Genomic DNA, 23,929 nt, shown 5'->3' on the forward strand with positions numbered 1-23,929 from the left:
TATACTACTACCACTACTACTACAATACTACTAAAAATACTACTGCTACTACTACTAGTAAAACTATTACTGCTGCTACTACTACTAATACTACTACTACAACTACTGGAGGAGTATTTCAGAATAACATCAGAAATAAAAGTTTCATACCAATGAGATTTATTACAACTGACTGAGCTCGAAGGCACGTTACATCATGTGACACGACAGGAAGAGAAAACATCAAACGTGTTCACTGGATCAAACTCAACTGAAACACGACGACTGAAGAAAAAACTTTTATTGCAGTAAAAATTTGTAAAAAATTAAAATGTTTAAATAAAAATAGAAATCACAAAAATCAATTAAATACCTTAAAAAACCAAATGAATTCCTTTTAAATAAATAGTTCAAAACTCCTATAAAAAATAAAAACACGATCGTATAAAATCAACTGAGGTGCGATGATGACGTCTGAGAGCTGTCCCGCTCTCTCAACCGGTCTCACTCTCTGAACCTGTCTGTCTTTTCAAACACAACATCACAGCTTCACGTCCGTCACTGCCACAACAACGAGAACAACTCCAACTCTTCTTCTGAAACACCCACAAGGAGAATATTTATATGTTTCATTCAACGTCTCGGAGAAACTGTCCGTCCTGAACAGAGTCCGTCTTGAACCGAGTCCGTCTTGAACAGGGTCCGTCTTGAACAGAGTCCGTCTTGAACAGGGTCCGTCTTGAACCGAGTCCGTCTTGAACCGAGTCCGTCTTGAACCGAGTCCGTCTTGAACAGAGTCCGTCTTGAACAGGGTCCGTCTTGAACAGAGTCCGTCTTGAACAGGGTCCGTCTTGAACAGAGTCCGTCTTGAACAGGGTCCGTCTTGAACCGAGTCCGTCTTGAACAGAGTCCGTCTTGAACAGGGTCCGTCTTGAACAGAGTCTGTCTTGAACAGAGTCCGTCTTGAACAGGGTCCGTCTTGAACAGGGTCCGTCTTGAACAGAGTCCGTCTTGAACAGAGTCCGTCTTGAACCGAGTCGGTCTTGAACCGAGTCCGTCTTGAACCGAGTCCGTCTTGAACAGGGTCCGTCTTGAACCGAGTCCGTCTTGAACAGGGTCCGTCTTGAACAGGGTCCGTCTTGAACAGAGTCCGTCTTGAACAGGGTCCGTCCGCAGCTGCTCAGCCTGAAAACTTCTCTTCTGCTTTAGAATCTGTCAGCGGAGAGAAACCATCGTCTTCTCATGTCGTCGTACGTCGACAACCTCCCGTCGTATATGTCTGACAATCAATGTGTCTCTAAACCAGAACAGAAGCTGGAATTAGAACAGAGACTGGAACCTGAACCAGATGAGAAGCTAGAACCAGAACAGAAACTAGAACGTCAGATTTGACATTTGAGCTTCTAATTGATGGATTGATTGTTTGTTTCTCTTATAGCTGCTGAGGGAAACTGAACTTTACAGATTTTATATCAATGAATCGTTTTCTCAGTAAAAAGAAATGTGAGACCGAGAATCATACTGAAAGTCTTGAAGGTGCTTCAAGGCTGAAGTTAAACTAAATCCCTTCAGTACATTTCATTACCAGATTTCACTGGACGCTCATCAATCATTAATCATGATGTGATTCAGAGCAGAGACGTTGTTGTGACCTGGTCGTCAGGATTAAATGTATGTTTTTACTTCAAAGACAATATCACAGCTGGTATATAAGAAACAGACTCATACTCTACATCCTATAAGAGTGACCAGACTCTCCCCGGACCAGAACCAGGACCAGAACCAGAACCCTCCTCCTGCTGCAGGAGACGTGTCCTCAGAGGTTTGATGAAACCGGAGATCAAAGACAAAATGCGGGAACCGTCACACATCACTGATTCATCAGAGACACAAACCAGATCCGTCCTGATACAGGACCGACCTGCAGACACCAGGAAGACTGGACGAGAGGGACGAAGAGGAATAATCAACCTTTTCCTTCTTTACTGGACGGGAGGTTTTTATCATGAATACTGTGATTAGTTCTCGAACTACGGCTGGTGGCCGACCGTCCACACTGCATCAGATCACAATATTTATCTGTTGAGGTATTGATCTGTTTTCAACTTAACATGACTCGGTTCACCAGTTACCATCTATCTGGTGCACCTGGTTCACCTGCCGCACCTGGTTCACCCGCTGCACCTGGTTTCAGACGTGTTTGGTTCCAGAACTGTTTCACGACCAGATCGACGGTTTCCCTCGTGACAGACTCACAGACTCGGTTCAAGTTTTTCTTTTTGCAGAGGAAGAGGGAGAGTGTGTTCCTCCTCCTCCTCCTCCTCCTCCTCACGGGTCTCTCTCCTTCTTAACCTTCACGTCTCCGGCCAGGATGGTCGCGATCTCCCCCTGCATGAAGGCCCAGGGCACGTTGGAGCCGACCAGCGGGCACTTCTCCCCGCTGGGGCAGTACACCTCCCCGGAGGCTCCCTGCGCCTTGATGCTCTCTCTGGAGCAGGGGAAGCAGAACTTGTGGCTCGGTACGGAGGGACACTGCACAAAGTGCGTGTCCTCTAACCGCTCATGGCAGATGGTGCAGCACAGGGGCCCGCTGTTGGCCATGGGGGAGTCGGGCACATTCTGGGCATGCACCTGGTCCATGGCGCCCGCGGAATGAGCGGGGACGGGCAGTCCGAGCTCTCCGTTGCGGGACGAGAGGCGCCTCTGTCCAGACACGGAGGCGGGGGACACGGGGCTGCTGCTGTTGTGTCTGGACGAGGAGGTGGTGGAGTGGACCGAGTCCCGGTCCTTGTTGGGCGAGTGCGCATTCCCGAGCGTGTCCGCGACCGACATGAGCGCAGCCATCGGGGACTGTCCGGCGGGCTCCGGGGGCGTGGCGCGCCCGGGGGGCGGGGGCCCGGACAAGGAGCCCGCGGACATGGAGAGTTTGAGCGCCTCTGTCTGACTGTTGATCCACTGCTGCTCCGCAGAATCCGGCTCCGGCGACGCTTTCCTCTTCCTCACCGCGGCCCTGGAGCCGCCGCCCCCGCTGCCCGAGGCCGGGGCTCGGCCGGACAGCAGCAGGGAGGTGGGCAGCAGCGGGAAGCTGCCGTCGATGTGCGGCTGCGGCAGCATGTCTCCGCCCAGAGCCTCCTTGAAGACCCGCAGCGCCTCCGGCAGCAGGTCCCCGAGCAGGCGCCAGTCCCCGGAGCCGTGCGTCCTCTCGTACTCCAGGTACTTGAAGCCGGAGGACAGACCTCGGCCGAAGTCCTTCATACAGTCCTGGTACATCTGCCGGGCCACTCCCGACGCGCTGGAGAACACGTTCCCGGAGCCGCTCGGGTACTCGATGAAGATCTTCAGCTCGTAGTCACAACCGGGTTTGGACACGGCGTCGAAGGCGAACACCCTCCCCACCAGCCCGTGGTCCTTCTTGAAGCGGACGTCGAACGGGGCGCAGCCGGACAGAGAGACCAGCGTGTCGCGCACCGCCTTGGGCCTGCTGGTCCACTCGTCCTGCCGGTTCCGGAGACTCTCGCTCAGCTCGGACAGAGTCTCCGCGTTCCGCTGCTTCTCCTTCACGTCCCGCTCCTGGTCCGTGCTGGACACGGAGGCGGGCCGCTTCCCTCCCGGGTCGGACGTCCCCACCTGACCGGGCACGGCGCCCTGCGGGGCGGCTCTGCCCTGTAGGGTCTGGGGCAGCAGGTTCGGCGGCACATTGATCTGTCCCGGTGCCGACACCGGGCCCCCGTGACTTCTGCTCCTGGAGTTCGGACTCTGCCGGTTCAGCTCGGGTGGTCCGTCGTCCGGTTTCAACCCGTTGGGCAGCCTGCCGCTGTAGTCAAACCGAGCCGAGCAGCGGTCCAAACCGGGCTGCTGGTTCTTCCCCGGTGCGTCCGCCTGGTGCCGGTTGAGCCCCACCGGCTCCTTCCCGCTCGCCGGTGCTCCGGCGGGGGAGCGGCCCTCCTGGAGGCCGTGCGCCCGCTTCAGGTGCCGGGCGGTCTCGATGACGAACTCGATCCGGTCCGCGCCCTCGTAGTTGACGCAGCCGCGGCACACGGGCTCGGTGAAGTCCCAGATCATGGCCCAGGGCATGCGGGGCAGGTCGCACAGGTAACACGACTGTCTGCGGGACGAGGGCACCTGCGGGGAGGACATGTTCCCTCTGCCCGGCGCCGCGACCCGGAGCGGACTGATGCGGTGACTCCTCCGGTCTGAGCTCCGGTTATTGTTCCTGCTGCTGCAGAGAGGTGTGTGTGTGTGTGTGTGTGTGCGCTTTCTCCCTGCATGCATCACTCCCGTCGAAGCTGAGGAATTTGGATCGTGCCCCCCCCTCCTCAGGAATGCCACCTAGAGGGAGTGACGTCACTGCCCCCACAATAAAAACTGCAAATGATCCGTTTAGATCCAAACTCTGACGTCATGAGACGATTTACAACAAAGACAAAAACAAACGAGTCCAACGATGAAAGAAACAATGTGATCTATATTTAATAGTCGTCTGTCTCTCACTGTCTGTCCATCTGATGGATCATGTAGATCTGGACAAAGGGGCGGAGCCAGGAATGATCTGATATATTTTTAAACGTATGAATCATACACACACCTGGTCGTCATCTTTATTCACAAAAAGTTGATTCAAATTAAAAACTGAATCCACGAGGTTCCTGACCTCTAACCTGTGGGAGTTGGACCAGAGGTCAGCTAATGTTCAGTCTGTCCAGAAAAAAAACCCATCTGGATGTGTGTTGCTAGGCAGGTTTCACCTCTCAGCCCCCGCCTCCCACTCCCCTTGTGTCTTCTGACACTCGGCTGTGAACATCAACTGATCGTTGCAGCTCGGTTGATCAGACGATCAGTTGAGCAATCGATTGATTAAAAATATAAATATTTTCTTAATTCCAGTACTTATATATATATATATATATATATATATATATATATATATATATATATATATAGTCTAATATATTGTATATTTGTTTGTATTTGTCGCTGATACAGACAGATTCATATATTCAGTCAGACTTTGATGTTGAGTTCAGATGTTTTATGTATTTCATCAGTTTGATGTTTGAATATTTTGATGGATAAGATGTTCGTTGTGGAGTTATTGATCAGATGTTTGTGACGTCAGTTCTTCGTTGTTCACGTGTGAAATGGATTTTGTCGGTAAAAAAATATGTGATATTTAAAACCTGCTCGGCCCGCCCACCTGTGACATCACACACTGGCTCTGTTCTTCATACCGACAACAACCTGTAGAGCGACCGTAACCAGGAAGTGATCGGTTTGTGAAAAGGATTTAAATCAGTTTCATGGTGATGATGATGATGATGTCATGACTCACTCACAGCCAATCACCTGACCCGACATCAGACAGGAAGAAGTGTTCACCCCCCCCTCCCCCACCCCCCAGTCACCTGGTCTGTTCAGGCCTGTCACGGCTGGGTGTTGCTATGGAAACTGGGCTGGTCGCCAAGGCAGCGGCAGCTCTGGTTGCCGAGGAGCTCGGCTGCTGGTTGCCGAGGGCGTGTGCTGACGGAGGGAGAAAGAGAGTCAGAGTCTGAAATTTGCCCGGCAACAAATGAATCACAAATTCTGGTTTATTGTAAAATGATCCAGTGAAACATCTTTGACATGTTTACACGCACGCATGCATGCACGCACGCACGCACGCACGCACGCACGCACGCACGCACGCACTGGTCTGTTCTGCTGCATCAGTCCCAGGCTGAGGAGGGTGTTTCCATGGTAACAGAGTGTCAGAGGGACACTGCTGCCACCTGCCGGTCACATGTCCCAGTGAACTGATCTTAGGTCTGGAACCACAGCTCCCATTATGCGTTGTGTTTCTGTTCTGTCAAACTGTGTGGGTGTGTGTTTGTGTGTGTTACCTGCAGTGTCCAGGTCTGTGACCTGCAGACGGGCAGGTTGATCCGAGGTCGTGAGGTCAGAGGCCGTAGAGGTGGCGGGGGCGTGGCCTGTCACTATCTTGAGGGCTGACTCCAGCAGCTGGCTCTGATTGGAAGAGAGAGAGGAGCCAATGAGCAGCCGGACGGTGACGAGTCAGCAGAGCAGATTAGTGTGTGTGTGTGTGTGTGTGTGAGAGTGAGAAAGTGTGTGTATATACCTGCAGCTGCAGCTGTCGCCCGTGCAGCGTCTCCAGCTGCTGCAGCGTCTGCTGGCTCAGGCTCCGCCCCCTCTCCCCGCCCTCCCTGACGACAGAGCAGACAGTGATGTCACAAAGATGCCGATCGATCGATCATAACTAATGTTTAGTTTCCTGTCAGTCGATCCATCAGACGCTTTGTTCTGCTGATGATGTCATCACCTGTCGGCCTGCAGCAGCTTCTGAACGCCGTCCGCCAGACGACACACCTGGGCCTCCACGTCTGATTGAGCCTGCACACACACACACACACACACACACACACACACACACACACACACACACACACACACAGAGCTGTAATACAGTATTACTACAGTATTGATACAGTATTACTGCACAGTAGTGATATTGTATCATATTTACTTTGATGAGCGGAGCTGCTGCCGCTATAGCAGCGGCTGTAGCGTAGGTGGCGTCTCCCAGGCAACCAAATGAGAGCCCCGCCTCCATCTGGACCCCCTCTACACCCGCTGCATGCTGGAAGCTGGACCCCGGACCAGGAGCCCCCAGGTAGCCGGTCTGAAGTGGCCCAGAGTCCAGCAGCCTCACGCGGACCTCCCTCCTGCAGGGGGCGCTGTGACAGCTGAGAGACCAGCAGGTCACAATGTGTTCATGTTGATCATCATCATCATCATCATCATCAGAATGAAGGTGTGTGAGTGTGTTTTTCTGACCGTTGCTTCAGAGCGGCGAGGACGATCCCTCGACCTCCGGCGCTGAAACGTGATGTCAGGAGGTCGTGACCTTATAGTGATGATGTCAGCAGAGGCAGTGTCAGAGGTCAAAGGTAAAACTCTTCAGACAACAATCAATAATCAACAACATCACAGAAACTATATGATGAACATTTATACAGAAAGATCTGATCACTCTGATGATTAATTGATCGATGATTGATTCTCACCAGGCGGTCGGTCGTACAACTTCCTGTCTGGACTTGTCTCTGCTGTTGGATGCTGCCGGAGGAGAAACACGTTTTATTCAGATGTGTGTGTGTCTTTGTGTGTGTGTCTCTCTGTGTCTGTCTCTGTGTATGTGTGTGTCTCTCTGTGTCTTTGTGTGTGTGTGTATAATTCATGTCTTTTGGCTAAAAATCATTTTTTTTCCTGAAACAAAGAAATAAAACCTCAGTTTTTCGTCTCATACGACTTCACAGTCTGTCATCGTGTATCGATCAGTTGATTGATGGTTTCAGACAGAGAAATAATCAATACGGCTGACTGATAGATCATCAGATCTGAATATGAATCATGATGCTGAGACTCACTGATCCTGAGGCTTCTCTGCTCTCATTGGTCCGTCCAGTCCGTCTGTCTGCACACACACACACACACTTATTATAATAATAATAATAATCAGAATCATGTTGATGATTTCACATAAGGACTTTGGTGTTTTGGTGAATAACAACAAGAAACGTGTAAAGTAATAAACAACATATAACAACGTCATATAATATAATGATATAATAAGACATATTGTATTATATTATATCATGTTATATTACTATATAATAAAATACAATTTCTGTTTAAACTGAATAAATCTGCTTCCGGTCCGGTTCCGGTGCCCGGTGTTGACACCTGTCTCTGCTCTTACCGGGCTGATCGTCCGTCGCTGCCCGCGGAGGAGCTCCGGTGTCCGGGTTCTGTCCGGGCTGCGGCCGCTGCTCCTGGACGGTGATCTGGACCGGTCCGGGTCCGGCTCCGGGTCTGCAGTCCGGGTCCAGGAGCAGGATCCTGGTGGAGCGGATCAACACGTCCCCGGTGTCCGAGCTGCAGGAGGACCGGTCCGGGTCCCGGGGGGAGGGAGAGCAGTGGGCGGACTGACGGAACATCTGCTCGGTCCGAACTCACCTGTTCACTTCCAGCGGAGCGTTAGCATGCTGGCTAACCGCCGCTAGCCTCGTTCGAACTTCCCGCCGCGGCCCCACCGAGCAGCCGAGCGGCGCCGGTGACCGTCGGTCGAGTGGCGGGAACCGGAAACGACACGTTCACAACGTAAAACAACAAAATGGCGAAAAAACAAAACGTGAGGAAAAATAAACGTTGATAAGAGAAAAACTGAAATAAAGTGCAAACAAACAGTTGCTGACGACAACACAGAACTTCCGTTTCCGGTCAAAGATTTAAACAACTACAGAACGAAAGATGTCTCACTCTGTCTTCAAACCAGGACTCGAAAAACCACAGTCAGGTTTACTGGACAAACTGCTCATAAATACATACAAAAATTAGAGATTAAAAAATATATTTAAGACAAATTTAGGATAAATAAAATAATAATTAAAAAATCTTGTTTTAAAGGTACTGGTGTTTTATTTGAAGTTTTGATCCTTAAGAAGATATTTGTTTAATTTCAATATGGTTTTATATCTCTTCCGGTCCACCGGAAATCACACGGCGTATTAATCTCCTTATGAATCCTGGTCAATGATGTCGCTTCCTGATTGTTCTTGTGTTGTTGGTCGCTCAGCAACAGAAAGACGACGAGCGCTGAATGTAGACTGTGTACTTACTGTATTTACAGACTGAGACCTTATTTATTATGAAAAAAGACAGTAAATCTGAATTTTGACAATATGGACATTTAAAGCATTTTTCATTTACTCTATTTATTTATGGATTAATAAATTCAACAATATAATCATTCATAGGTTTATTTTATATTTGCTTAATAATCATAAATAAATTAAGTAATGAATATATGTTTATGATGATAATTATACATATTACATGTTGTTAAAACTAAAAATATTGTGACAATGTGTTTCGGAACGTTCCTCTGCTCTTGTATCTCTCCGGACGATCTTCTCAGCAGCACACAGTTCGTCTCGGGGTCAGACTTTCTTCACTCGATCTGCTTCTTTCTTCAGATCTGAACTGAAACTGATCGATCGTTCTGATCACTTATTGATCAGCTGTCAACTCCGTGTCTAAGCTTTTGATTTTGTCCGTTTGCAACGTGAATAATAACGGTTTTTTTAAAGGTTTCAAACACACACGCGTCCTTCGCGACACCGGAAGGAGGATTTCCCGTCCGACACCGACCTCAGGTCAGATTCACGTTCGTCTCCGTCCGGTCGGTTCGACTCCGGGTCCCGGTGAGAGAGTCTGCGGCCCGCGGGGCGACGACAACCCGGTACCGTCACGGGAGCACCGGGCTAACGCGGCTAGCTGTTAGCTTAGCACGAGACAACAGCGTCCGGTGAGAGATCTGATCACGTGAGTCATGGCGGCGCAGGTGACCGAGTCCGACCAGGTCAAACAGGTGAGTGTGTGTGAACAGGTGACAATGTTTCCGGGTTCGAATCCCGTGGTGTCACGTCACGTCCTTGTCCTCGTGTTGCAGTTCAAAGAGTTCCTCGGGACCTACAACAAGGTGACGGAGAACTGCTTCATGGACTGTGTCAAGGACTTCACCAGCAGGGACGTGAGGCCCGAGGAGGTAGGACCTGTCAATCAATCCATCAACCAATCAATCGGACAGTAGGACACAGAGACAGGCAGACAGACACAGAGACAGACAGTAGGACACAGACAGACAGACAGTAGGACACAGAGACGGTATGACAGACAGAGACAGTATGACAGACAGACAGACAGACACAGAGACAGTAGGACAAAGAGACAGACAGTAGGACACAGACAGACAGTAGGACACAGAGACAGTAGGACAAAGAGACAGACAGTAGGACAAAGAGACAGACAGTAGGACACAGAGACAGTAGGACAAAGAGACAGACAGTAGGACACAGAGACAGACAGTAGGAGACAGAGACAGACAGTCTCATTGGTTTAAGGACATTCAGATATTTTAGTGATTTTCCGTTGAAATGACTGAATCAATGTCATGTGACCAATGACAGCTCGTTCTCCTACGGTGTTTACTGATCCCTGAACACAACACACATTTAATGGACCATTGGCTGTCGGGGAGGAGTGATGATGCTGAGAACAGGTTTCGCTTAAATGAGCTGCTGAGGTCATGTGATGTCACGTCTTCTCTTGGCTGTCTGACCAATCCGCTGCCACGTGACGATGATCACGATTATTCTGATTCATGTTTAGAGGAAACGCAGCGCTGCGTTCACTTCCTGTTTGTTGATGTCTGTCGTTACAGTCGAGCTGCTCCGAGTCGTGTCTGCAGAAGTACCTGAAGATGACTCAGCGAATCTCCATGAGGTTCCAGGAATATCACATCCAGCAGAACGAGGCGCTGGCGGCGAAAGCTGGTCTGTTGGGACCTCGCTGACCTGGACCGGATGCGCCGGACAGAATCTGGGTTCACCATCAGTGTGAACTGGACAAACAGCTGCTGTCTCAAAGCATCATGGGAGATGTAGTGTAACTGTCCTTTAATGTGTTTGTTTGTAACATCATGTTATTATTTTTTATTTTATTAAACATTGTGAATGAGTGACGCCTCTGTCGTGTTTTAATATCTGAGTGAAGTAACTTTACATTGTTTATCAGTCGCAGGTGACGTCAGGAAATAAAAACCTAAACAGTGGATCACTAGACGATCAGCTGCTGGTCCCAATTGGTAAATAATAATCTGATTTGATGTCATGACTGACGTTGAAGCTTCTGGAAGAGTTATTACATCAGCAGTGTAAAAACTGTTTTCAGAATGAAAGCCTCGTCGTGACCGTCGTCACTGGTTCTGTAATGAGATGCGGCCGTCGAGTGGAAACATATTTAAAAACTTTATTAGAAACAGAGAGCTCTGTTTTTATTGTGCACACGGTTCCATCGACAGGAAGTGTGTTTTTGTATTTACAAGTCGCTGCCGCGAGCGAAAAACACCATAGGAAGAAAAAAAGGAAAAACAACTGAGGAGTTCATAATACAACGGTACAAAGAGTCTTCTCTTAAAAAATATTATAAATCATTCTTTACAGCGTGTAAAACGTTCTGATACATGTGGCGCTTCTTCTTCACTCTGAGCTTTTTATGTACAACACAAAGAAATGTTCAGGAGGCGGAGTCAGCACCGGTCCGGACCTCCGCCACAGAGCGGGGGGAGGAGGGGGGGCATCAAAATAATAGTTTAGATTTGATGAATCTAGACTTTTCCAAAGCACAACAATGAAATATTCAAACTTGATCTATGAAGAAAATTATTCAAATCAGAATTATGAGATTAAAATCTGTAACGTCAAATTAATTCCCTAGGTCAGAATTATGAGATTACGTCACAGTAATCTTTAAAAAAATATTGTAAATCACATTTGATTTATGAAAAAAATTAAATGATCGGAAGAAGTTTCACTGTTCAAAACACACACGGACGGACACACACGACACCTTTTTGCGCGCTGGCGTGATGAAACATTGAATTTTGCTTTGTTTATTTTTTACCAAAATAAAAGCTCTGACTATAAAAGATCAAACTCTCAGCAGGAAGTCGGGACGTTTCCTTTTTTTCTTAATAAATAATATTTTCTGTTTTCTTAAAAAATTAAATTAAAAAGAAATGGAAAATAATTAGCATCATGAGCTGCGCTGCTACAGGAATCTGTTTCCTCTTTCTGCCCCAAAAATCATAGCTGTCACATTATTTTGAAATGAGGAAACAAGGGACTGAGGAAGCAGGAAGGAGGGAGGAAGGAAGGACGAAGTGCTCTGTGGCGGCTGAACAGATGACGAGCTGATTTTTCTGTAACATTTGTCTCCTTGAACAGGAAGTGAGTCCTTAGGTGAGGGGGCGGGGCTAATGTCAGGTGGGAGTACCCCCTCCCCCCACAGTGACGGCGTTCCCATCAGCCACTGCTGCAGGTGACAAACTCTCACCTGGAGTCTGACATTTTTTTCTCCCATCATGCCCCTCTGCTGGCTGAGCAGGATGGTGTCTGGGGGTGAAGGGGGCGGGGCTGAGTGGGGAGAGAAGGAAAGGTGGAGTGGGGGGGGGGCCTGGGTGGGCGTGTCATCACCTGCACTCCACGGCGACAGTGTTCTGAGTGGGCGAGGCCGAGGACGGACTCATCCCCGTGTCCGAGGAGCCCGACGAGGTCGACGCCGTCGTGTTGGACACTGAAAAAGACAGGAAGTAGAGTCACTACAGAAAGGAAGTGACATAAAGACTACAGATTCAACTTCCTGATACTTCAACCACAGTAAACTTTTGACATTCAGTCAGACTGTCAAAACCCGAGCTGATTATAGATTCTTAAGAAGAAGAATCTGATCGTAACTGCTGGACTCCAGCATGCTCTGCTGCTTCTACCTTCTCTCTCCTTCTTTTTTAGTCTCTTCCTGCGTCTGTCGATGGAGGCGACCTCCGACTTCAGGGTCATGTAGTACTTCCTGATGTCCTGCAGCTTCTCCTGCAGGAAGGAGATTCTCTCTGTGCTCGACATGTTGTCCAGCTCATCTGAGGAGGAGGAAGTGGTATGAACTGACGTTCAAATTCAGACTGATTGTTTGATGTAAGACAGTCAAACATTCACTACACTTGGGCTTAAGGTTAATAAACATAGCAAAGGGTTAATTAAGGTAACTAAAGGTTTACCGAGCTGGAATGTCCACTTGTAGTTCCTCTGAGGAGAGAAGTTGTGTTTGTCTTTGCTGTGAGACGACGGAGACGACAGACTGGGACACCGAGGCTTCTGGGACCTGGACATCTGGTCCTCGCTGTCGCTGCTGTGACCTGCGGAGGAGGCGTCGTCACAGTGATCAGAATAATCGTCAGGATCAGGTTCCCATAGTAACCCCTGAACTCATCATCTCTGACAACACAGCTCACCTTCTCCGTTCTTCTCCACCTTCCCGGGCGTGTGCGCTCGCTTCTGGTTGCGTTTGTGTTTCTTAGACGATGGACTGAAGCTACAGTCTAGCCCCCGCTTCTGACCTGAGGGGTCAAAGTTCACAGGTCAACCCCAGCGAGACGGACCAACAACAACAACAACGACACAACTGAGCTTGGGTTGGAAATGATTTGTTTCGGGTGTTTTTATAAATATTCCTGATTCTAACAAACTTTGATGTCACTTCCTGTGCTCTCACCTCTATCCTTGTTCTCCGGCAGTGACATCAGGGAGGTGGTGGAGGAGGAGGCGGAGCCATCAAACCCGGGACTGGAGTCGCCCTCCTGCTCCGCCCTTGCCGCGCCCCTCTCCTCCTCGCCGGCGCTACGGGCCGGATGCAGCTCCTCGGAGCAGGGGGCGGAGCCTGGAGCGTCGGTGGGGAGGAAGGGCCTGATCTGAGGCTGGAGGAGGTGAGGTGAGTGGGGGGGGGGGAGGGAAGCCTGGAGGAGGTGAGGCAGTGGGGGCGGAGCTTGTTGCGGCTCCCTCATCATTAGGAGGAGGTGCTCCGGGGAGGTGACAGGCTTCTCCTTCTCGTCGGGGTCGTCCAGGTCGACCTCGTGACAGACAAGCGACTCGGGGCCAATCTGCGGCTCCTCAGCGGGGGAGGAGGCGGGGCCAGGAGCCTCTGAGGCAAGGGGAGGTGTCCCAACATGCATCTGTATCTCCTGCATGGCTCCACCCTTCAGACGCTCCTCTGACTCCTCCTGCTGCGTCTCCTCTCTGGGATGGGGCCGCTCCTCCATCTTCATCAGCCCCTCGCTCATTCTCTCTGGGCGGGGCGGTGAGCTGAGGGTTTTGGGTCTGGGGGCGGGGTTTTTGGGGGATATGACCTCCTCCTGCCTCCTGTCTGGCCGGAGCTTCTTCTCTACCACAGTCTGCTCTGCTGCTTTACGTTTGAGCGCCACGCCGCCCCTCCCCTCAGGTGACCCCGCCTCCTCCTCCTCCTCCTCGGTGGCAGAGTCGGTGTCAGAGTCCGCAGTGGGAGACTCGGGGGGGAGGGGCTCTGAGGGAGGGAGGGGCTCCGAGGGGGGGAGGTGCTCTGAGGGGAGGCAGTGGAGAACCACCATTGGCTCGTCCTGTCGCTTCAGGACACCACGGGGAGGAGACGACAGTGCTGGGGTGTGGGAGGGGCTGGCGGCGGGGGTGGGGCTGGGAGTGCAGGGGTGGATTCTGGGAGGAGTTTCAGAGCCCGACTCCCTGAGGTTGGCCCTGCGACCTTTGACCCTGGGGGAGGGTCTGTCCTCATCCTCGGCAGGTGGAGGGGAGACGACCTGCTGCTTTTCAGGAGACATCTTGTTCTTGTTGGGGGGCAGAGACGATTTGATGATCACTTCCTGTCCAGGAGAAGACGTTTTGTTCTCCAGGGGAACCGATGTCACGCCCACTTCCACTGGAGGCTCCTCCCCCAGCTCTGCCTCTTCCTCCCCATCCGATTGGCTCTGCACTTTGTGAGCTTTCTCCTGAGGAATGCTAGGACATGCTGCCGCGGCGGGGGCAGGTGGCTGACCTGTTGTTGCCATGGCGACAGCCTCGTTGTCATCAGGAGGCATTGTGATGTTTGCAACCTCACTGGTCTCCTCCTCCCTTTCCTCCTCCTCTTCTTCTTCTTCTTCTTCCTCCTCCTCTTCTTCTTCCTCTTCCTGCTGCTCCTCCTCCTCCTCCTCTTCTTTCTGGCAGGGTGGGGCTTCAGCTCTCCCTCGCCATGGCGAAGGCTTTTTATCAGGCGGGTCTTCTGATTCGCCGTCGTCCGAGGAGTTCCCAGAATCCTCTGCAGGGAGAGAAGAGTGGAGTTAAGTTATCAAAGATTAAAAACTGGATCAATAAGAGAAAGCATATGAGGCGGCGGCGGCGGCAGCGAGCTCACCGATGGACGCTCTGTCCGAGTCGTACATGCCCGACATTCTCCTGGTTCTCCTGCGAGGCGTGTCTGCGGAGAGAAGACTCGTCACACCTGTTCTGAACGGACGTCAATCAACGTAACCATAGCAACAGGGATGCGTTGATGTCTTACTGTCTCCGTTGACCAGGGAGGCGGACGTCTCCATCCCGCCGCTCTTGCCATTGGACCGTCCCTCGCTGCTCGGTGTGTTGGAGACGCTGCGTCCGGGCGGCCCGGTCGGTGTGGTTCTGATCTGAGGACGACCGCGCTTCGCCCCCGAAGGCTTCAGTGCCGGCTTCTCCTCGTCCTTCTCCCCGTCGTCTCTGTTCTGCTGAGGAAACAGACGATGCAGCATCAAGTCAACGTCAGCAGCGAACGACTACTTCCTACGTATGTTGTTAATCACATGATCATATATGTAGATTATAATGACTGTGGTTGATTTGTTGTTTAGGTGAAAGGTCACAACACTGATGCTCGTCGAGTTCTGGTCAGGCAGCCAAGAGATAGTGACATCACAGGACTTTAGTCAAGCATGCATTCTCAGCATCATCAGGTCACTGACGAGAGTCTCACCTTCATCTTCTTCCTCTGTCTCTTCTTCGTCCCTTTGTCCACCGGCCAGATGATCCTGTCTGCCTTCACCCACTCGTCGTACCTGCGGAGGAACAAACTGCTCAGTGTCTTCACCCAGGACAGATGATGTCATTAGGCCTGCCACCTTCATGACAGACGATGTCTTAGTCCCCGCCCCCTTCAGGACATTGACCTGACGTTCCAGCCGTAGTAGTGAACCAGGTAGAACGTCTCTCCGTTGTCGTTGTCCGTCTTCTTGATGTGAGCCTCGTAGATCTTCTGAGTCTTTCCTCTGCCGTACTTCACCCGCACCTTTGTCCCCGCCACTGAGTCCTCGTCCTCGTCACTCCTGACACACACACACACACACACACACACACACACACACACACACACACACACACACACACATTACACACACACACATTACACACACACACACACACACACACACACACACACACACACACACACACACACACACACACACACACACACACACACACACACACACACACACACACACACACACACACACACACACACACACACACACACACACACACACCTGAGTGTCACAGGAAATCCTTCACACCCGGTGACACAGTGAGCTAGCAGCGGATTGGTCAGCCAAGAGAAGGCATCATCACTCCTCCCCGACAGCCAATCACAGAGCTCGTGCAAACTGATGTTCATTTATCGTTAGCATCTCCGTGAGGATGAGCGTCAAGCTAAATGCTACTATCAGCATGCTCACACATGACAATGCTAACAGGCACCGTTGACCCCTGACCCAGCTCACCACAGTTTGAGCAGAAGACAAACAATAATAAACAAAAATGATATTAATATTTAATAATAATAATATTTAATGAAGCGTCTCCACCAGACAAACTTTAAACTTCAGTACTTTTACATTGACAGTCTCACCTGTCTCCTCTGCTCCTCTCCAGCTCCTCCTCCTCTTCGTCGTCCTCGTCCTCCTCAGAGCCTTTGTCAGAGTCGTCCATTCTCCTGTGGCTGCGTCTCCTCATCTCCCTCAGGTCCTCCATGTTGTCTCCTCCTCCTCCTCCTCCTCCTCGCTCTGCCTTCACAGTCCTCCTCCTCCCCTGATGATACATATAAAGACGATCAGTGACTGTATATAAAGACGATCAGCGATTGTATATAGAGACGATTGGTGTCTGTCTCTCTGTTTTCTGTCTCACCCTCGGGGACGACTGATGCTCCTTCACTTCCTCCTTCTCGCTCTCACTGTCTGACTCCACCTCCTCCTCCTCCTCCTCCTCCTCCTTGTCATCTACAGGCTCCACCTTCACCGGTGGCGTGGGGGGCCCTTTGGGCTCCGCCCCTGCCGTCTTCTGGTTGTCTGGTGTGGGGGGAGGGCGGGGGTTGTTGTGATGGATGGTCCTGAAGGTGATGGAGGCGGAGCGGCAGTACTCCTCAAAACCGTACAGGTACCTGAGGACAGGAAGTACACGATGTTTTGACCAAATCATTAATATATCATGGTTATTGATTATTATTATAATAAGCAGGTGTGATCTTACTTCTTGTAGGCCGTCTTCACATTGTAGGATGCAGCAGAGTTCAGGATGGGGATCCCCAGATCCATGTAGACCTGCTTCCATACGGTCCCAGACTCAATCTGACGCACACACACGCACGCACAATGTTATTATTACTGTCACATCCATCTGTTTGTTCACGTGACCTGATGACCTGTCACAGTCTGAGGAGATTCATCTGCAGGCATCCAGACTGCGTCAGTGCGAGTCTTTTTTTAAAACAAAAAAAATGCAAATGTGCAGACTCTTTTTTTTCATTTCAAAACAAGAAAACGAGGTAGCGAATTTGCACTCCGCCAGTGTAGACCAATTGTTTGAGAGGGGGAAGAGTCCGAGATTGATTAGTCCACTACAGGGGTCACTTCAACTACACTCGCCGTGTGTCTACGCAGGAATTAAAGTTCTCAGTCGCTACGATTTCCGTCAATAGATTCCAGAGAGGTCACGCATGAGATCAGTGTAGATCTACAACACCTCCTCTGCCGATGGGGCGGTTCCCGGATTACAATTTACCTTCAGCTTCACCTGCTCTGATCTCAAGGTTTGTAGTGGAGTCAGAGTGTCACATAAAGACAGACAAGTGGACAGACAGACAGACAGGCAGACAGGCAGGCAGACAGGTAATAATAATAATAAATGTCACCTATAGAGCACTTTCATTGCTAAAAGCAATCTCAAACAGTCATCACCTTGTGGCAGCCTCCCAGGTGATAGACGAGTCTGAAGAGCTTGAAGAGGTTCAGGTCTTTATAACCCAACACTGGAGGTTTGTTGATGGGAGTCCCTGAGAGGCACACAGACAGGCAGAGAGACAAACACCGATCTTGTCAGAACATGAGGTCATGAAGTTAACTGTAGCTCCGCCTCCTGTCCGTCACACTCACCTCTGTCCTCCATGAACTTGTAGAGCTGCTGCAGGAAGTGATCTCTCTCCTCCGGGTCCGGCTCCTCCTCCGGCTTCAGAGAGACACGAGGTTAGACTCTGACTCGCCCGCCATCATCATCATCATCATCATCAGACGCTCACCTCCTCCTTTATGTGTTTCTTCTTTTTCTTCTCCTCTTCATCCTCCTCCTCTTCCTCACTCTCCTTCTCTTCATCGTCGTCGCTGGAGGACGAGTCCAGGATCTGACTCATGTCCATCTTCCACACATCTGGAACCTCCCCGCTGCGCACAAACATCTGGGCTGCTTCTACACCTGCAGGGGGGAGAGGGGAGGAAGAAGAACATGGGAGGGAAGACGAGTAGAAGTAAAAGCAGGAGCAGGTCAGAAAAATGGAGAAGCAACAGTTGAAGAGAGAAAAGAGACTGAGCAGTGTCTGTGAGTCGGTGCCCTTGTGCATTATGGGGGTCGTAGTTCCTCACCTCTCCTGGAAGAGAACTTGCTGATGCTGATGGCGTTGACCGGGTGGACGTGTCTCCTCGCCACTGTGTGGCTGACGGACAGAACCGCAGGAAGAAGAAGAGACCGATAAATTATAATAATTATTATAATTATAATAATAACAACAACAATAATAAAAAGAAGTGGACTCACAACTTGGAGTTGCTGAACGATCTGACCAGACACTGATCCTTCTTCACCACCAGCTCATCGTTACAGCTTGGAGAAACAACCTGCACACACACACACACACCTGCAGTCAGAGTGTGTGTGTGTGTGTGTGTGTGAGAGAGACGGGTGGGTGTGTGTGTGTGGTCGTTTTTACCAGAGCCAGGTACCAGTTGATTGGCTCCTCCTCGTTCTCGATGCTGCAGACTTTACCCAGCAGCTCGTCGTTCACCCTCCTCCTGTCGTCCTCCTCATCGTCACTAGACGAAGACTCGTTCTCCTCTTCAGCCCTGAGAGACAGACAGACAGCAAGACAGACAGACAGACAGGCAGGCAGGCAGGAAGGAAGGAAGGCAGACAGTCAGTCAGTCAGTCAGTCAGGCAGGCAGACAGATTTATTGATATTAAAACATTTGATTCTGATGTTGTCGACATGTTGAATCCTCTGTGGTTCAGATGAAGATGATATATTAATATTCATGTTCATGTGCAACATGATGTGAAGACTCACACGGCCTGAGATGAGCGACGACCTCGGTTCGACTTCTTGTTGATGACCGGAGTTCCGAAATGCTCCGGGTTCGTCAACGGCAGCTGGTCCAGCGTCTGGGGGGGGGCAGGACATGATGGATAAGGGGGCAGGGCTTGATGATTAAGTCATTTTAATATTTCAAATACTCTGGAGGAGGAAGTGACTCACCTCACTCTCTGCAAAATGTCTCTCTCCCTTCAGACACAGAGACGTACGACGCAGAGTCTTCTCGTCTCCGTCGTCAAACACTGCAAAACACAAAAACACACACACACACGCACGCACGCACACACGCACACACACTTGAGTGTCACAGGAAACCCTTCACACCCGGTGACAAGGTGAGCTGGCAGTGGATTGGTCAGACAGCCAAGAGAAGACATGACATCACATGACATCATCAGCTCGTTAAGCGAAACCTGTTCTCAGCATCATCACTCCTCCCCGACAGCCAATCACAGAGCTCGTGCAGACTGATGTTCGTTTATCGTTAGCATCTCTATGAGGACGAGCGTCAAGCTAAATGCTACTATCAGCATGCTAACACGCTTGACGTGGCAATGCTAACCAAAATTAAAAACTTCTGCGTTTCAAATTATTTACTGTCTAATTAATGTGAGAGATTATCCATGATGTAACCCTCAGGAACCAATTGGCAGCGAGAGACTCACCCACGGTGTAGAGACTGGCGTCGGTCAGTTTACTGATGACGGCCTCGCTGGACAGACCCTCGTTGGTCTTCACTTCCACAGTGGAGCCCACCTGACACACACACACACACCTTCTGTTTTTCACGCACAACACAAAACACACAAGCTCCTAAAGAACTTGATCATAATTGAGACGTTTTCACGGAGGAAACTCGTACTTAAAGATCTGATCAGACGTCATACATCATTCTTTTAATTCAAAGTGACGTCACTCACGGTAGAGGGAGAAGAAGAAGACAGAACAGGCGAGAGAAGAGGTAGAAGAAGAAGAAGACAGAAAAGGCGGGAGAAGAGGAAGAGGAAGGCGGGAGAAGAGGAGGAAGAATAAGAGGCTAAGATGATGGTGATGACGATGATAATCTGATATTGCTGCTAAAACACTGAAGAAACATGAGGCACAAACATCGTAGTCATCTTACCCTCAGATTTCCTTTCACCTGGTCGTCCTGCACCACCTGAGATGTACTGTCACCTTTCAGAGTCACCTGGGGGGGGGAGAGAATTTGATATGACACTATTTCTCACCCCCTCAGTCTGCTTTTGTTCTCTCTTATTCCGACCCTGCGCTCGTGTGTGCGTCTGACGTCACAGTGGTGACGACACTGGTGGTGGAAACAAAGGCTGCGTCCAATTGTCACATTTACTCAGAAAGTTTCCTAAATCTTATAGATATAGACCCACAATTCATTGCGACGGCGATATTTAACGTGACGCGTCATGAACGAACGTAAACGATTCAATCTGAAGAAGAAGAAGAAGAGTATGAAAATGACCCAGATGTAAGTGACTGTTACATATGAACCATACAACACTGAAACATGCTGATGGAGCTGCTGAGGTTTTTGTAGTTCATCTTCAGAAATGTGTCGTTTCAACACGACGTAACATGACGGCGTAGTTTAGTTTCAGTGGATTCAGATAGTCCTTCCGGTCGTATTTTCCTCTCTACTGTACATTGACCTCAGTGGAAAATGTCATTAGGTCAAAGGTTAAAGGAGGATTCATCCGACTCCTCTGACACTGAATGACATCATCATGTGACGGTGGATGTTGTTGATGCGTCTGTCGTGGTGAAACGACACATTTCTGAAGATGAACTACAAAAACTACGCCACATTAAATATCGCTGCCGTAATGAATTGTGGGTCTGTTTCTCCTTTGCTCTCACAAAGGAAGCCCCAGTGTGTCCTCTGTTAAAACAGATATGAAAGGAATCATTGAAGCTCCTCTCCCAAGCACTTGCAGAACATTATCAGGTGCTGAAGAAACACTTCAGGTCATTTCATGATTTAGGAAACTTCCTGAGTAAATGTGACAATGGGACCGCAGCCTCTGACTGTCTCCTGGATCTCATCGGGCCATGAGGACGAGCAGCGGTGAGCTTCAGGTCCAAACACAACAGAACACTTCCTGTCTGCGGGTCGACCTGCTTCCTGTCTCACCTTGACCTTCACCATGCGTTTCACCGTCTTGATCTTGGCCTCGCAGAAGGCTCCTCTGTACTTGGCACTGACGTCCGTCCCCACGTTCAGGTAGGGGGGTTCGTCCGCTGCCTGCAACACAACGCGCGCACACACACATCAGTGACGTCAGAGGACACACGCTCCCAGCATGCACTGGGGCACTCAGCCAAGCAGCGGAGACTCTCTTGAACGCCGTCTGACAGCAAACTGAAGCCGATGTCTGAGGATAGCTAGCGGGTAATGTGAGCTAAGTAAAACTACAACAACCATCTTCATCATCATCAGCTGCTCTGTTGGATCATTTCTCTGTTGGTCTCCGTGTCTTTCAGTCCAGATGATGTTTGATCTGACGAGACGTTCAGGAACCACAACATCAAAATGAAGAATCTAATATTATACTAGTTGAAAACTGTCCTGATCCAAGTTCTGTGGTGGACGATTGAACCAAACAGTCAATCATGAAGCTACTGGCTTCTCATAATCAATGAATCTGGACATCACTTCCTGACAAGTTGTTTAGTCTGTGATGATAGTTTGTTTTGTCTCAAACTCAAAGTGTGTGTGATGTAACTGTGGACCAGCTGACAAACTGTAGTTTCACTGCAAGACTGAGACTCCACATGTCTGATGGTGGATGAGATGATGACGAGCTGGAGACAGAGACACCGGGGGACCGACCGGATCACTCACCTTCATCTTCGCGGCGGTTGGAGCGAGTCCAGCTCGAGACACGGAGGATCACTGGGGACAGACACACACAGACCGGACATGAGTCGAACTGTCCCCGGGTTGTGAAGGAATGCTAAGCTAACAACTAGCCTCTCACTTCTGCCCCCCCCCCCCCAGCGGACCACATCAGATCCGTGGAACCGAACTCTTCGCACGAGACTCCGCTCGCAGTCGAGACTCGAGCCGCCGGTTCCCGCCGGTTGGAGGCGACATGTCGGGGGAGCGGCTCCTTCCCGCTCCGCTCGCTGCTCCTCCTCGTCACGTCGCCATCACAGCTCTCGCCATGTCAGCGCGGCTAGCGGCTAACTTCACCTCCGCCTCCCCCTCGACCGCCCGGCGCTGCGGGCAGCTGCCGGCGGAGAGTCGCAGTCACCGCCGAGGCCGGAACACGAACAAAGTCCGAACAACGGCTGTTCCCGGCGGGGAGAGCGGGGGGACGAGCGGGCTCCGCTCCCCGGTCCGGGGCTACATGTAGCTACTTGCTAACTAGCTCGTCGGCGGCTCGTCGGAGCTTTAACTCGCCTGTTAGCGGCGGAGCGGGCTCCGGCCGCGAGGGGCCGCGAGGAGCGGCTCCAACTTTCTGTCGAACCGGAGCAGAACCGGCGACAGTCGACGGGTCGAAACAGCTGTTGTTTATTGATTCATTTCATACGCGTCGGTTCCACAAAGGCGCCGCAGCTCCACATTTCTTCACCGCAGAAACGAGCCGACAGCCGCTGCCATTCAACCCGCGGTCCGCTCGGTACCACGGCGCCTGGCCGGGGGGCTCTCGGCGACATCCACCGGGCCTCCAGTCCCCGTGGTACCGAGCAGTTCGCCCGGGAGGAGCTCGGGTCGGTTCGGGAGGATACGGAGGGTTTATACTCACATCGCGGCCGCGGCTTCTCTTCTCTTCTCGGGCTGCGAAGCGATTCACGAACAACAAGCTGTTGAGTCCGAGCTCTGTTTCCCGACACGCGATTGGCTGCGGCGACAGCGGTGGTCGCGAAAGAGTAATCCGATTCGTTGAGCGATTTCTCGATTCTGATTGGAAATACCTCTTCCGGCGTCGCCATTGGTCGATACGAACGCGGCGCCACGAGGGAAATGACGGCATCGGTCCGCTGCTCGTCCAATCAGAGGAGCGCGCGGAAGAAAAAAAACCCGCCACCGGACGTCACGATTGGCCTCGCGCGTGTTTTCTTCCCAGCAGCGCCGCGCCGCTATTGGCTGAGCGGGGCTTCCTTGTCTGGGTCACGGAAGCCCCGCCCCGAGACGTGCGCACCAGACTCCGTTCACAGTCCGGTGGTTTTCATATGATCTCGTCTCCTGACGACACTTCGTGAGAGACCGAGGTGAATGTTAGTACATTTGAAAAACTGTTGTGATGTTGAAAACATCCGCTCAGTCAATTTATCACAAACATCAACAACGACACCTTTTCTCCTCTGATCTCAGCGCGTGACGGTGTTAAGACAACCGGCCCCGGACACACGAGAACAGGCGCCTTCAAGTTTAACTTCTCTGTGTGCGCGTGGTGACAGTTGCACGACGCGTCGGCCGATGTGAACAGGGACAGCTGTGACTGAGTGTGACGTCATGTATCATCGTGCAGAGGTCATGAGTGGCTGGTGACTCGCTGTGAACCTCGAGTGGATACTTCTGTGAACGCACTGTGGTGAAGCGGTGCTCCGCGTCTGAGACGTCACGGTATCAGGCTCGTGTCGGACGGACCGGACCCGTCGGTTCCAGATCAGACGATCGGTGAAGGAGAACCTTCCGGGCGGACCCGGGGACAAACGGAGCCTCGGGCCCGAAAAGCGTCTTGTTTGTAGAAGAGTCGAGGAACGGGGACGTCGGCTCGGTTTACGTAACAGGTTGATAGTGACGTCAGAGTTCCTCCTCCTCGAGAACATGGAGGTTTGTTTCTACACAACGAACAACTGCGGTCAGGGGCCGAACCCCCGGGAGGGTCTCTGAGCCCTCAGTCCAAGTATT

General features: G+C 50.9%; 4 protein-coding genes, 1 long non-coding RNA gene and 2 other non-coding genes across 15 annotated transcripts in view; 3 read left to right on the plus strand and 4 right to left on the minus strand.

Moving 5' to 3' along the window:
• LOC118286797 overlaps positions 1-7,277 on the plus strand; it is an 8,974-nt gene extending 1,697 nt beyond the window's left edge. Inside the window, exons 2-4 of the long non-coding RNA XR_007029783.1 lie at positions 6,252-6,643; positions 6,819-6,920; positions 7,041-7,277. This is a non-coding gene — a long non-coding RNA (uncharacterized LOC118286797). The remainder of the gene's footprint in view (positions 1-6,251; positions 6,644-6,818; positions 6,921-7,040) is intronic.
• The window catches only part of kiaa0586 (KIAA0586 ortholog), a 19,669-nt gene extending 11,397 nt beyond the window's left edge, over positions 1-8,272 (minus strand). For 3 of the 6 annotated variants that reach the window (XM_047327302.1, XM_047327305.1, XM_047327306.1), the window contains exons 1-9: positions 7,733-8,270; positions 7,401-7,447; positions 7,038-7,089; positions 6,808-6,877; positions 6,497-6,716; positions 6,293-6,363; positions 6,092-6,176; positions 5,856-5,979; positions 5,382-5,496 (exon numbers count right to left, since the gene is read on the minus strand). In XM_047327302.1, the coding sequence (XP_047183258.1) occupies positions 5,382-5,496; positions 5,856-5,979; positions 6,092-6,176; positions 6,293-6,363; positions 6,497-6,716; positions 6,808-6,877; positions 7,038-7,089; positions 7,401-7,447; positions 7,733-7,970 (1,022 nt within the window). In that variant the 5' untranslated portion in view covers positions 7,971-8,270. Of the gene's footprint in view, positions 1-5,381; positions 5,497-5,855; positions 5,980-6,091; positions 6,177-6,292; positions 6,364-6,496; positions 6,717-6,807; positions 6,878-7,037; positions 7,090-7,400; positions 7,448-7,732 lie in introns of all 6 variants that reach the window. The other 3 variants (XM_047327304.1, XM_047327307.1, XM_047327303.1) reach the window with 2 other exon arrangements.
• Positions 143-4,874, minus strand: irf2bpl (interferon regulatory factor 2 binding protein-like). The gene has a single exon (XM_035611485.2). It carries the CDS (start codon positions 4,249-4,251, stop codon positions 2,308-2,310), a length of 1,944 nt encoding a protein of 647 aa, XP_035467378.1. The 5' UTR covers positions 4,252-4,874; the 3' UTR covers positions 143-2,307.
• A 566-nt stretch (positions 8,273-8,838) lies between the features above and the next one.
• Positions 8,839-10,552, plus strand: timm9 (translocase of inner mitochondrial membrane 9 homolog). 2 transcript variants are annotated; one of them, XM_035611494.2, is made up of 4 exons: positions 8,839-8,971; positions 9,123-9,403; positions 9,485-9,580; positions 10,256-10,552. In XM_035611494.2, exons 2-4 carry the CDS (start codon positions 9,365-9,367, stop codon positions 10,385-10,387), a joined length of 267 nt encoding a protein of 88 aa, XP_035467387.1. In that variant the 5' UTR covers positions 8,839-8,971; positions 9,123-9,364; the 3' UTR covers positions 10,388-10,552. The 2 variants fall into 2 exon arrangements, with proteins under 2 accessions (XP_035467387.1, XP_035467386.1); XM_035611493.2 differs by having other exon boundaries at positions 8,902-9,403.
• LOC118286870 lies at positions 10,070-10,156 on the plus strand. The gene has a single exon (XR_004785540.1). It is a non-coding gene; the product is annotated as a small nucleolar RNA SNORD53/SNORD92 (small nucleolar RNA).
• Positions 10,553-10,828: 276 nt separating the features above from the next.
• On the minus strand, positions 10,829-23,796 carry arid4a (AT rich interactive domain 4A (RBP1-like)). Of its 3 annotated transcripts, none has more exons than XM_047327301.1 (25): positions 23,606-23,796; positions 21,914-21,964; positions 21,203-21,313; positions 20,180-20,245; positions 19,722-19,812; positions 19,219-19,298; positions 19,030-19,124; positions 18,676-18,808; positions 18,504-18,583; positions 18,332-18,402; positions 17,992-18,164; positions 17,849-17,921; positions 17,654-17,748; positions 16,947-17,044; positions 16,605-16,857; positions 16,327-16,505; positions 15,590-15,745; positions 15,397-15,478; positions 14,953-15,151; positions 14,806-14,868; positions 13,141-14,709; positions 12,881-12,985; positions 12,647-12,784; positions 12,362-12,508; positions 10,829-12,168 (listed from the first exon to the last, which is right to left on the minus strand). In XM_047327301.1, exons 2-25 carry the CDS (start codon positions 21,917-21,919, stop codon positions 12,065-12,067), a joined length of 4,167 nt encoding a protein of 1,388 aa, XP_047183257.1. In that variant the 5' UTR covers positions 21,920-21,964; positions 23,606-23,796; the 3' UTR covers positions 10,829-12,064. The 3 variants fall into 3 exon arrangements, with proteins under 3 accessions (XP_047183257.1, XP_035467372.2, XP_047183256.1); XM_035611479.2 differs by lacking the exon at positions 23,606-23,796 and adding an exon at positions 22,821-22,958 and having other exon boundaries at positions 14,953-15,148; XM_047327300.1 differs by lacking the exon at positions 23,606-23,796 and adding an exon at positions 22,821-22,958.
• LOC118286875 lies at positions 19,408-19,493 on the minus strand. Its single transcript, XR_004785544.1, has one exon. It is a non-coding gene; the product is annotated as a small nucleolar RNA SNORD53/SNORD92 (small nucleolar RNA).
• Positions 23,797-23,929: the final 133 nt, after the last annotated feature.

This window comes from Scophthalmus maximus, chromosome 15, assembly GCF_022379125.1.
Source record: "Scophthalmus maximus strain ysfricsl-2021 chromosome 15, ASM2237912v1, whole genome shotgun sequence".
Lineage (NCBI taxonomy): Eukaryota > Metazoa > Chordata > Actinopteri > Pleuronectiformes > Scophthalmidae > Scophthalmus > Scophthalmus maximus.

Coding starts and splice junctions, on each gene's coding strand:
- timm9 (XM_035611494.2), top strand. CDS start 9,365: ATGGCGGCGCAGGTGACCGAGTCCGACCAGGTCAAACAG. Junction 9,404..9,484: donor AGTCCGACCAGGTCAAACAG/GTGAGTGTGTGT, acceptor CTCGTGTTGCAG/TTCAAAGAGTTCCTCGGGAC. Junction 9,581..10,255: donor GGGACGTGAGGCCCGAGGAG/GTAGGACCTGTC, acceptor CTGTCGTTACAG/TCGAGCTGCTCCGAGTCGTG.
- arid4a (XM_047327301.1), bottom strand. Junction 19,125..19,218: donor GACATTTTGCAGAGAGTGAG/GTGAGTCACTTC, acceptor GCCCCCCCCCAG/ACGCTGGACCAGCTGCCGTT. Junction 16,858..16,946: donor GTGAAGACGGCCTACAAGAA/GTAAGATCACAC, acceptor TCCTGTCCTCAG/GTACCTGTACGGTTTTGAGG.
- irf2bpl (XM_035611485.2), bottom strand. CDS start 4,251: ATGCATGCAGGGAGAAAGCGCACACACACACACACACACACACCTCTC.